Below are 12,566 nucleotides of genomic sequence, written 5' to 3' on the forward strand. Positions count from 1 at the left end.
ATGTTAAAATATCCATTAATGCATAAACACTAAATGCTATGCATAATGGGCCAAATTTGTCCCTGGTAAAATTCCATTAAGAATAATGATGTTGAATTTCAGCCATCATCTTAACCCCTCAAAAGGAAGCCACATTCAGGTCTGAATGTGTGTTGTATGGAATTCCCATTGTCAGGTGTCACCAACTTGGAAATGGTAAGTGTTACAACTTTGAAGTTAGATTACAACTTAGTAAGGGCTATTTCAGTAGAACTAAATGCAGACCTTGAACAGGAAGACACCAAAAGTATGCTCTATCGTCATTTAGCTCACTCTCAATGTAGAGCACAACACAACCTTCCACAAGTTACAGTTAAATGAATCTTCTCCAGTGCTAGCTACAGTATGTGGTCTCATCTTTAGAAAGACAGCGATCTGCTACCCTTCTGCACAAGTAGCCAAATAAATAGCCAATATCACAACTAGCCTTTTTGTCCGGTGAATTAAGCAGGGAAGCTAAGGCCTGGTCTACACTAGGCGTTTATGTCGAAGTTAGCGCCGTTACATCGAATTAACCCTGCACCCGTCCACACCGCGAAGGTATTTAGTTCGACATAGAGGTCTCTTTAATTCGACTTCTGTACTCCTCCCCGACGAGGGGAGTAGCGCTAAATTCGACATGGCCATGTCGAATTAGGCTAGGTGTGGATGGAAATCGACGCTAATAGCTCCGGGAGCTATCCCACAGTGCACCACTCTGTTGACGCTCTGGACAGCAGTACGAGCTCGGATGCTCTGAACTGCCACACAGGAAAAGCCCCGGGAAAATTTGAATTTGAATTCCTTTTCCTGTCTGGCCAGTTTGAATCTCATTTCCTGTCTGGACATCGTGGCGAGCTCAGCAGCACTGGCAACGATGCAGAGCTCTCCAGCAGTGATGGCCGTGCAATCTCAGAATAGAAAGAGGGCCCCAGCATGGACTGATCGGGAAGTCTTGGATCTCATCGCTGTGTGGGGCGATGAGTCCGTGCTTTCCGAGCTGCGATCCAAAAGACGGAATGCAAAGATCTACGAGAAGATCTCTAAAGACATGTCAGAGAGAGGATACAGCCGGGATGTAACGCAGTGCCGCGTGAAAATCAAGGAGCTGAGACAAGGCTACCAGAAGACCAAAGAGGCAAACGGACGCTCCGGATCCCATCCCCAGACATCCCGTTTCTACGAGGCACTGCATTCCATCCTCGGTGCGGCCGCCACCACTACCCCACCAGTGACCGTGGACTCTGAGGATGGGATAGTGTCCACGGCTGGATCCTCGGACATGTTAGCGGACGGGGAAGATGAGGAAGGAGAAGAGGAGGACGAGGCAGTCGACAGCGCTCACAACGCTGATTTCCCCGACAGCCAGGATCTCTTCATCACCCTTACAGAGATCCCCTACCAACCCTCCCCAGCCGTTACCCCGGACACAGAATCTGGGGAAGGATCAGCCAGTAAGTGTTGTAAAAATCTAAACATTTATTTGTAACAGAACAGGAATATTAACAATTTAAAAAATGGGTTTCTCATGATTAGTTTGATTAGCTTAACGGTTCAGTCATGGGCAGTGCAACTATTAAAAAAAAATCTAGCAATGTCCGGTTTTGCATGATTGTCCTGCCCAAGCCGCTCTACTGGTTAGTCACTGCTACAGCAGCTACAGTAAAATGCGGTCTATATGTCCGGGGATGGAGCAGAAATCCTCCTGTGACATCTCGAGGAAGCTCTCCTGGAGGTAATTGGAAATCCGCTGCATTAGGTTCTTGGGGAGAGCGGCCTTATTGGGTCCTCCGTAGTAGGACACGTTGCCACGCCACGAGACTATCAAGTACTCTGGAATCATTGCTCTGCACAGCATGGCGGCATACGGCCCTGGTCTTTGCAGGCTTTCCCGGAGCATTCTCTCTTTCTCGCTGTCAGAGATCCTCATGAGGGTGATGTCGCTCATGATGACCTGCTTTGAATGAGGTAGGGGAATGTTAGTGTTGGGACTGCTTTGCCGTTCCTTTACAGAACTGTAACCGCTGGTTTGCAGCCACGCGGTGGAGGCGGGAGAGGGGCAGCCGAAAGGGATCGTTCCCGGGGACAGCCGCGAGGGTGTGGGACAGGAGCAGACTTCCTGCTTGCCGAATTGCTGGCAGCAGGGACCGACATTGATTTCAATGTGAAATGAGGCCATTGCTAATATTAAAGTTTTAAGCTGCCACAAGTCTACGGCTTACCATGTCTGCCTGCAACAGAAATTCCGTTCTCCTGAGAGGCTTCTCAAATGTGTTGTAGAAGACCCCAGGCACTGAATGCGAAGGCCGAGAATTCGACCTTGTGCTGAGTGCGCATGTGATAGGTGCTGTGCATGGTCTTGTTAACAGAGAAAGACTATGTTCTTTGTTCACAACTACATTTATCTTTCTGAGGAATTCACTCCCTTTTTCCCATTCCCACAGCCCCATCTGCGACTGTCTCACAACCTAGCCTGTCATCACACTCCCAGAGGCTAGCGCGGATTAGGCATAAGAAGAAGAGGACACGGGAGGACATGTTCTCGGAGCTTATAGCCTGCTCCAGAGCCCAGGCAGCACAGCAGACCCAGTGGCGGGAGAACTTGACCCGAATGCACCAAGCCAACATGGATCGGGAGGAGAGGTGGCGTCAGGAAGACCAGCAGGCGACTCAAACCCTGCTTGGACTAATGAGGGAGCAAACGGACACGCTCCGGCGCCTTGTGGATGTTCTGCAGGAACGGAGGCAGGAGGACAGAGCCCCGCTGCAGTCCATCTCTAACCGCCCTCCCCCGTCACCAAGTCCCATACTCCCCTCACCCAAAGTGCACAGAAGGAGAGGCGGCAGAGTCCCTGCTAACTCTCACTCCACCCCTGCAGAGAGCTCGAGCAGCAGAAGGCTCTCATTCCCCAAAATTTGACAAGTTCTTTCCTTCCCGCCTGACACAAGCCCCCGTCCAAGTTTCACTTTCCCAGTTCCATGTTTGGTTGATAATAAAAAATACGTTTCTGTTAACTACTGTTTCCATCATGTTCTTTTGGAGGAGGAGGGGATAGGGGGTTGGTAATTCGACAGGACAGTCACCTTTGGCAGGGTATATAGTCGGGGGCAGGCACAGCAGCAGGGCACATAGACAGTGCAGTGATGCAGTGACTAGTTACCCTGGTTAGTCTGGGAGGTTGTTTTCATGTTATGTGGTGGGGGGTGGGTTGCTCTGTGACTTTGTGGCAGGGGAGGGCAGTTACAGATCTTAAGCGGCGGTCCTTAGGCAGGATCACAGAGCCACACAGCAGGGGCTCTGTAACCGTCCTCCCCCTGCCACAAAGTCACATAGACCCCCCCATACACACAGTCCCTATCAGGAGGGGTGACAGGCTCCGTTGAAACAACCATCCCACCGCAGCGGAGCCTGTCAATCCTTGAGTTTAGAAGCTGCATTCGCGCCACTACAGTACACCCGCTCCGCACCACAGTCTGCGTCCCAGTTTTAAAAAATTCCCGCGAATACAGTATTAAAGAAAACGGTGTGCTTTAACAAAGTAGAACTATTTTTATTTTGAAACGTGTGTTGGAAGTGGGGTGAAGGGGGTATGTAACTGGATAGGATAGTCAACATTAACTGGGCAAAGAAACGGGGGCAGGTTTAGCTTCTCAATACACAAACTTTAAAGTCACAGGTTACCCTGCTCACTCAGGAACTTTGCTTTCAAAGCCTTCCGGATGCACAGCGCTTCCCGCTGGTCTCTTCTAATCGCCCGGCTGTCTGGCTGTGAGTAATCAGCAGCCAGGCTATTTTCCTCAACCTCCCACCCCGCCATAAAGGTCTCCCCCTTGCTCTCACAGAGATTGTGGAGCACACAGCAAGCTGCAATAACAATGGGGATATTGGTTTCGCTGAGATCACAGCGAGTCAGTAAGCTTCTCCATCTCCCCTTGAGACGGCCAAAAGCACACTCCACCACCATTCTGCACTTGCTCAGCCGGTAGTTGAAGAGTTCTTTTTCAGTGTCCAGGGCGCCAGTATAGGGCTTCATGAGCCAGGGCATTAGCGGGTAGGCTGGGTCCCCGAGGATGACTATAGGCATCTCCACATCCCCAAGAGTTATTTTGTGGTCCGGGAAGTAAATACCTTGCTGCAGCCGTCTAAACAGACCAGAGTTCCTGAAAACACGAGCGTCATGAACCTTGCCCGGCCATCCCACGTAGATGTTGGTAAAACGTCCCCTGTGGTCCACCAGTGCTTGCAGCACCATGGAAAAGTAGCCCTTTCTGTTAATGTACTGGCTGGCCTGGTGTTCCGGTGCCAGGATAGGGATGTGAGTTCCATCTATGGCCCCACCGCAGTTTGGGAATCCCATCGCTGCGAAGCCATCTATGATGGCCTCCACGTTTCCCAGGGTGACTACCTTTGGCAGCAGTACATCAACGATTGCCTTGGCTACTTGCATCACAACAACCCCCACGGTAGATTTGCCCACCCCAAACTGGTTCGCGACTGACCGGTAGCTGTCTGGCGTTGCAAGCTTCCACAGGGCTATGGCCACTCGCTTCTGGACAGTCAGGGCTGCTCGCATCCGGGTGTCATTGCGCTTCAGGGCAGGGGACAGCAACTCACAAAGTTCCAGGAAAGTTCCCTTCCGCATGCGAAAGTTTCGCAGCCACTGGGATTCATCCCAGACCTGCAGCACTATGCGGTCCCACCACTCAGTGCTTGTTTCCCGTGCCCAGAATCTCCTTTCGACGGCATCAACATGACCCATTGCCACCGTGATGTTCTCGGCGCTGGGTCCCCTGCTTTCTGAGAGGTCTGTGCTACTCTCAGACTTCAGGCCATCACCGCGTTGACGTAGCCTCCTCGCCTGACTTTTCTGCATCTGCCTCAGGGAAAGGTGTATGATAAGTTGCGAGGCGTTGAGAGCGGCCACAACTGCAGTGATGGTTGCAGCAGGCTCCATGCTCGCAGTGCTGTGGCGTCCGCGCTGTCACTGACTAGAAAAGTGCGCGAACTGATTTCCCGCCGGCGCTTTCAGGGAGGGAGGGCGGGAGTGATGGACGGATGAAGACAGTTACCCAAAAGCACCCTGGACACCTTTTTTTTACCCAGAAGGCATTTGCGGCTCCACCCAGAATTCCAATGGGCAGCGGGGACTCCGGGAACTGTGGGATAGCTGACCACAGTGCACCACTTCCAATGTCGACGCTTTCCCCGTTAGTGTGGACTCACAAAGTCGAATTACTGTCCTTAGTGTGGACACACACGTTCGACTTTGCAATATCGATTCCAAAAATTCGATTTAAGTAAAATCGAACTACTCTCGTAGTGTAGACAAGGCCTAAGGATTCAATGGCATGGAAGTGACACTACTCATGTCCCAGAAAGATGGACCTTTCAGCTCAGGGTTGCAACACGTTGACAGACTGACAGAGAGACTGTCTTAGTACTGTCACTGCCCATGCTGTACCCATTTGGTTGGGGGGGGGGGGGGGAGAGACCCACAGGACTTGAAGTTGCTAGGAATGTTAATCTGGCAGTTTTTCAACAACCACTAGATTCACTAAAAATATTATATATACACATATACACACACACGTAACCAGTATAAGAACAGAGGTCAACACTGACTATCGCTCAGTATCACTATGTCAAGGTTCTGACTCAATATAACTTACCATTATCTATTTATCAGGGTTTTAGAGACTTGCACATGACCAACAAAACTGCACTTTGTTTGACTCTGAGTAAAGCCAAGCAACATTTGCTACAGCATTATCATTAAACAAATGCTTAAAAATAACCCTGTGAACCTAATAATGGTTTTAGTCAATCACATGTGACGTCTGCATGCACTAATGAAGCTTAAGCTCCAGTGAAGTAAATGGGTACCTAGCTTTGATTCTCAAGCCAGCTGTAAAGCAAAAATCCATCACATTAGGAAATCACCATTTTTAAAAAAAATCAAAATAGCTGTTGTGATGTTACACACTGAGCTCAACAGATCTAGGTTGGATATTAGGAAAATTTATTTCTCTAGGAGGGTGGTGAAGCACTGGGAATGGGGAAAAGCCCTGGCTGGGATGATTTAGTTGGGGTTGGTCCTGCTTTAAGCAGGGGGTTGGACTAGATGACCTCCTGAGGTCTCTTCCAACCCCAATCTTCCATGATTCTATGATCTGAGTTGCTATACATTTACATCAGTAATTTTCAACCTTTTTTTTTCCATTTGCAGACCCCAAAACATTTTCCAGTGAAGGTATAGACCTCTTTGGAAATCTAAGGCATAGTCTGCAGACCCCCAGGGCCCTGCAGACCACAGGTTGAAAACCACTGATTTAGATGTTATGTATTATCATGGTACACTTCACATCACTTCAATAAAGGCTGCTTCATCAAACATTCCCATTATTAACTTTTCTTTAGGTGACGTGATAAGGGGCATTCTCTGGAATACACACACACACACACTTTCCCCCATTTTACTTCCCACCAGTTTCAAAAATAACATCATTCAAAATCATACATATTGTAACAACTTTTTGCAGTAATTGCTGTGCACATGCTAGTCACCTTGTGTTTATAAAACTAAGGGGCACTGTATGCTTTGGTGTTCAGTAACCTCTCATCTGAATATCAGTAATTCAAAGCTAGCCTAGGACTGGTGGTAACTGAACACTATTTCCATCTGAGTGTCGTTCAGTGGCCATTGTGAAATGAGTTAGTGACCTCAATCCAATTCCAAATGGACAGATGTTCCTCACCACAGCAAGATCTAATTGTCATCCCCTATTGACAATGTCCTTTTGCAAAATACTAAGTATGCTGTTTGATAAGTTCCCCAAGAAAAGCCTGAGACATTAGTAGATTAGTAACAGTCATAAATCCTGACAGGTCAAAATTTATTTGGCCTAAAATCTGAAAAGGACAGCAGTGACACATGGGAGAAGTGTGGAATAGGCTTGTAGTATTCGCTGTTAAAATTCTGCCACTAAACTATGAGAGGCATTGGTGTGATTTCTCTGTCTCTGGTAGAGTTTCGTGCTGAACCTATACTGCTAAATCACTGTGCCAGAGAATGTTTACCACGGAGACTCAAATATTTCTGAAGATCATAATCATTTAGCAACTTGCACTTTCAGGTGCAAAAAAGTATGTAATAAGTAGTATTTTCCTGGAGGTAGGAAACTCCATTAAACATTGAATACCTTGATATGTTTTAGCTCAAAAGTTATGGGCTTAAAAGAGGAATCACTAGGTGAAATTTTGTGTTTGGAGTTATGCAAGTCAGACTAGATGATCATCCTATTTTTTTCTGGACTTAAAAATATTTAAAAAATGAACACTGCTACACTATGAATACTCAGATTTTGTAGATTTATAGAATAATTTCTAAATAACTTTATTTAATCCTTACATTCTATATTACTTTTCCATAAGAAGCAGCAGCTAGTATTTTAAATTCCCTTATCTTACTAATGGACCGCCAATAGATTTCTCTATTTCCTTTCCTTGTTTTTCAGCTTACAAAAAGAACAACCATCGTTTTGTCACCAAAATAAACAATTATATTTTACAAAAAAAGGAGTACACTTACCATCCAGAAAAGGGTCCCCGTGGCGAATTCTGAATAATGTTCTATAGTAGAGAGTACACTGAAAATTAAACAAATCAGCACCAGTAGAAATCTGTAACAAAAAACGGAAATGTTTAATGACATGTCAAAGAGATGCTACACTGCAAATACTGATTTATCTAATGTTAGCCATCAAAAAATGCTTCTGTATCATGTAATTTAATCATCCTTTTCTTCTGTTTCAGCTGAATTCAGTATTCTGGACATCCAGAAGTTCCACTTAAGTCCAAGGGAGTTTCAGATTTATAAAAAAAAAGCGAACTTTCATTACTTGTGGCTATAAAAAAAAAAAAAAAAAAAAAAAAAAAAAAAGAGGCTGATATGGACTTCAGTTAAATATCTAAAATTCACATCATCAACAACTCCTTCCAAAATAGACTTTTCACACAGTTACAATGGTTTTAAGAGAAATAATCACTATTACTTTTAGTCTGCAATGCAAATCTTTCAAATTGACACATTAATTCTAATGGGCTCAGACACTCTACTAGAGTTAAGGGTTAAATTAATGTCACTGTAAGTAATTATTGAAGTTAACCACTACAAAATACATACAAACCAGCAGAGATGATGTGATATTTCTATAGCCATTGTTCAAGCACGAGAAAAAAATGTCTCTAGAAAATATATGTACCATTCCAAAAACTTGTTAGAGAACCATAAAATATAAAATGGGGAAAGAAAGAGAATGTTGTGCACGTAATACTCGTTACTTCAATAAAAGCAGAATCTTATCACCCATCTCTGCACAAATGGTAACATGCAGAATAGTTGGTAGAAGTGTAACTTAATGTTTCACAGAGAACACTTATGCCTTTACCACAGGTATCACCGGATGAATTCTTACTACACTTCTCACCACCCCTCCATTCCTCCCAGGAAATGCAGGACTGAACTGTACATCTGGTCCTGCATACATCAGAGAAGCCAAGATGTTCTGCTTCTTTCATTTGGGTGGCCCAGAAACATTCATCCACACCTACTGACTCCTTCAGCTGTCAAATCCTTTCATTCTATGACAAAAGTCCTGATCCAAACTCTCACCACAACTGCCAAAGCCATCCACAAAACCTCAACCCCACATATAACTACCTGTAAACTCTCCCCCCCATCCCTCAACCTCTGTGTGTTATGGAACAAATTAGTTCAAAGAGCTTACAAGCTCCCTCATGAACCTGGCACAACTAGCCCAATAACTCCAGAGCAAAAAAAGCTTGCAAGCTCTGTTGACTGCACTGTTTAAAATTCACAAAAATCAGCAAATGAAGATAGAAAGGTTCTAACGATATTAACTCATCTGAGTTGTAACCGTATGTTATACTCCTGATTTTCTTGTCAAAATGAGTACCTTAGTTAGTTATTGTTTGTGTCATTAAATATATAAGATAAATATAGGAAAACAGCAGAATTAATATTGCTCTAGGACCTTTAATGTTTGCATTTCCTACATTTTAGTGATCTTGACTGCAGCCTTGTTTTTTTTACTAAGCCATTTTTGCATTGAGTTGTTCACAAGTGCATAATCAAGTTTCCTGGACCGTGACAGGCTAAATATGTTTTGCCTTATAAAAGCAAAACAATACACTCTCCTTCCTTTTAATAGTTTCTAGAAGGCTTCTCAAGCCAAGAAGTACTAGGCTTATTTTTTCCCTACCGTAGCCAAGTCCACGCTATGGCGTAAGCTGCTCAGCAGGTGGTGCTGCTAACAGTTGTGCCCAGCATCTTATAACTTGGGAGAAGATTACAGGAAGAATACAGTATTAACCAGAATCTGTAAAGTGAAAATCATCATTTAACTGAGATGTAGGAGCTTACAGCTTTAAAAACCCCACCAGCCTCAAATCTCTGTTTCCTGTATCGTCTAATTACTAATGTGCATGTGTTAATCATATTAATTCTTGGTCATATGCTACCGTGACCTTCAAAACCGGTCGCAAGTGTCCCTTTTAATAACATTGTGGGGCTTTAAACAAAATGAAATAAACTGGAAGGGACTTTAGGATTGCCTGTTCTCCATTATTGATTCAGAATTTCAGAGGGGAGGGAAACAGAGCTGTGATTTGTGTTCCAGCAGGACAGATTAATATCCTAGTACAGTTGATTCTCTCATCCACAGCATTCCAATTCAATTGCCACCGGGTCAAGTCCTCGTGTGAATTCTTTGTCCTGACATTTCTTACTTTGAACAAGGAAGAGATAAGGAAATACTGCTCTGCAAGTTCCTTAAAAGTTTTAAACTCCATAAATATCTGTTGTCACAGAGGGCTTTTTGGCTAAGTTCAACTGCTGATACTTTCAAGTTGATCAGCTGTGCTCCTATCTAAACTCACCAACTGTCACAGCAATCTAAATGAATTACTAAAATGCTTTTCAGTGGACACAGGATGAACTGCTGCCCGCATGCCTCCCCAAAATATGAATACAGATCCTAAGAGATGGAATGATTGACACAACATACCAATGAAACAAACATTTAGGCCCAAATTAGTTGCTCACTTAACCTGGTAGAATCCTATTTTCCTAGGATATACATTGGTGTAGAATTTGGCCCTTAAATTTAATGGTTTTCAAAAATGTTGTCCTTAATGTTTTACACTTCAAATGAGGCTCACTTAAAAAATATACTAGATAAAATTCACTATAGTTAGTACATGGGCTATCCAATATTTATGCTTCCTAACAAATTGAGACTTTGGTCACCCTGTGCTAGACTTTTCTCAGGAGTTCAGAACATCATGTAATACTTTCACTGCTCTTAGAGCTCCTAATGCTGAATGGATCTCAATATCCTTTTCCAACGCTGAAGCCCCTCAACCAATAGAACCTTCCAAAAACCAGCAAAATCAAAAGTTCTGAATGAGGAGATGTGCACTCTCTCTCTCTTTTCTGCATCAGAGGTTTTTGAAAAGAATACCATAGTTGCTGTAATGGATCAGAGAAGAGTTTCATCTAATTCAGTATTCACTTCCCCTACTGTGGCCAGTACCAGCTGCTTAGAGGAAGCAGGGCCGGCTCTAGGCACCAGCACTCCAAGCATGTGCTTGGGGCGGCACTTAACAAGGGGCGGCACTCCGGCTCCTTTTTTTCCCCCTTGGGGAGCAAAAAGCCGGGAGCCAGCCCTGAGCGGAGATGAGCTGCGGTGGTGGGGTGCACAGGGAGGTCCGCAGGAAGTAACCTGGGGGGGGCAGAGGAACCGCTCCCCCCCCCAGCTCACCTCTGCTCCACTGCCGCCTGCTCCCCCGAGCGCGCCGCCGCTCCGCTTCTCCCCCCTCCCTCCCAGGCTTGCCGCACGAATCAGCTGTTTTGCGGCAAGCCTGGGAGGGAGGGGGAGAAGCAGAGCAGTGGCGGCGCGCTCAGGGGAGCAGAGGTGAGCTACGGCGGTGGGGGGCGCGGGGAGGGCCTCAGGAAGTAACCGCTCCCCCCAGCTCACCTCCACTCCACTGCCGCCTGCTCCCCCGAGCCTCCCCCCACTCCACTTCTCCCCCATCCCTCCCAGGCTTGCCTGGGACAGGAGGGAGGGGTAGGAGGGGAAATGCGGCGCGCCCAGGGGAGGAGACGGGGCCTGGGATTTGGGGAAGGGGTTGGAATGGGGCGGGGAAGGGGTGGAGTTGGGGAGGGGCGGGGGGTGCGGGACATGTTTTTTGCTTAGGGCGGCAAAAAACTTGGAGCCGGCCCTAAGAGGAAGACACAAGAAACCCAATAATGGAATAAACCAGAATCTAGAATTCAAATGTAAAATTGCATTTCTTGTGCTTAAAAATGAACCACATAGATTCATAGACTCTAGGACTGGAAGGGACCTCGAGAGGTCATCGAGTCCAGTCCCCTGCCCTCATGGCAGGACCAAATACTGTCTAGACCATCCCTGATAGACATTTATCTAACCTACTCTTAAATATCTCCAGAGATGGAGATTCCACAACCTCCCTAGGCAATTTATTCCAATGTTTAATCACCCTGACAGTTAGGAACTTTATAGAAATGTAGAATCAATGTGGAATTTCAGAATAAATTTGAAAATCATGATACTGTACAAGTAACCTGCCACGGAGAAAAAAATTTCACATGGTACATCAAATAAGTTCACCTAAATAAGTAGTTTAATTCAGGCAGAATTTAGTTAATTGACCAGCATTTCCAAGTATCATGATAGGATTTATGTTTCTATTTCCACATACTAGTCCAAGAAAGTCTTATGCATATGCTCAACTTTACATCTGTGAGTAATCCATTTGAAGTCAATGAGACTACTCACATGCATATAATTATGTCTGTACACAAGTCTGTGCAGGATCAAGGCTTCACAGTTTTCACTTTCTCCAACATATATTCAGTAGTTTACTTTACAGAATCTTAATGTACCTCCAGAAATAAATCTTTCCTACAAGTAGCTGTATACTTTAGAAGCACCAATTCTGTCTTGATATACTCATTTCTTATTCGGTCACGCAGCAGCATCCAAACCTGATGTAAATAATGCATTAAATTTGTTGGTAATACTCAAAAAAGATCTTAAATGTTATATGGGTGTTTAGAAAACCAATCACTGTCGCTTTTATTATCATCTCACTATTATCCTGAGAATTCTAAGGGGTAAACTTCCTAACACTGTCTTTGACCTCCACAAGGCCCTCAACCACAAGTCTTTATTTTTGAGGACCAAGAATATAAAGGAAAATCGATCATTAAAAAAAAGAAACAAATGTTTAACCCTCTTCCTCTTGCAAAGACAGGCTTGAAAATATAAATCAATATAAACTAGTTGCTAGCTGTGAAAGATGGTCGCCAATTTTTCCTAAAGATCAGAGATGGCCTTTGTGGATCATGAAAACCCTAGTTCAAAAAAGAACAAGATAAGTTCATGGAGGATAGGTCCATCAATGGCTATTAGCCAGGATTGGCTAGGATGGTGTCCCTAGC

At 44.9% G+C, this 12,566-nt stretch overlaps 1 protein-coding gene across 1 annotated transcript in view; it reads right to left on the reverse strand.

Moving 5' to 3' along the window:
• LOC128831200 (potassium voltage-gated channel subfamily KQT member 1-like) overlaps positions 1 to 12,566 on the reverse strand; it is a 740,744-nt gene that overhangs the window by 683,433 nt on the left and 44,745 nt on the right. Inside the window, exon 2 of the mRNA XM_054017484.1 lies at positions 7,608 to 7,698. Coding sequence (XP_053873459.1) covers positions 7,608 to 7,698 — 91 coding nt within the window. The remainder of the gene's footprint in view (positions 1 to 7,607; positions 7,699 to 12,566) is intronic.

The sequence above is a fragment of the Malaclemys terrapin genome, chromosome 1 (genome assembly GCF_027887155.1).
Source record: "Malaclemys terrapin pileata isolate rMalTer1 chromosome 1, rMalTer1.hap1, whole genome shotgun sequence".
Classification (NCBI taxonomy): Eukaryota; Metazoa; Chordata; order Testudines; family Emydidae; genus Malaclemys; species Malaclemys terrapin.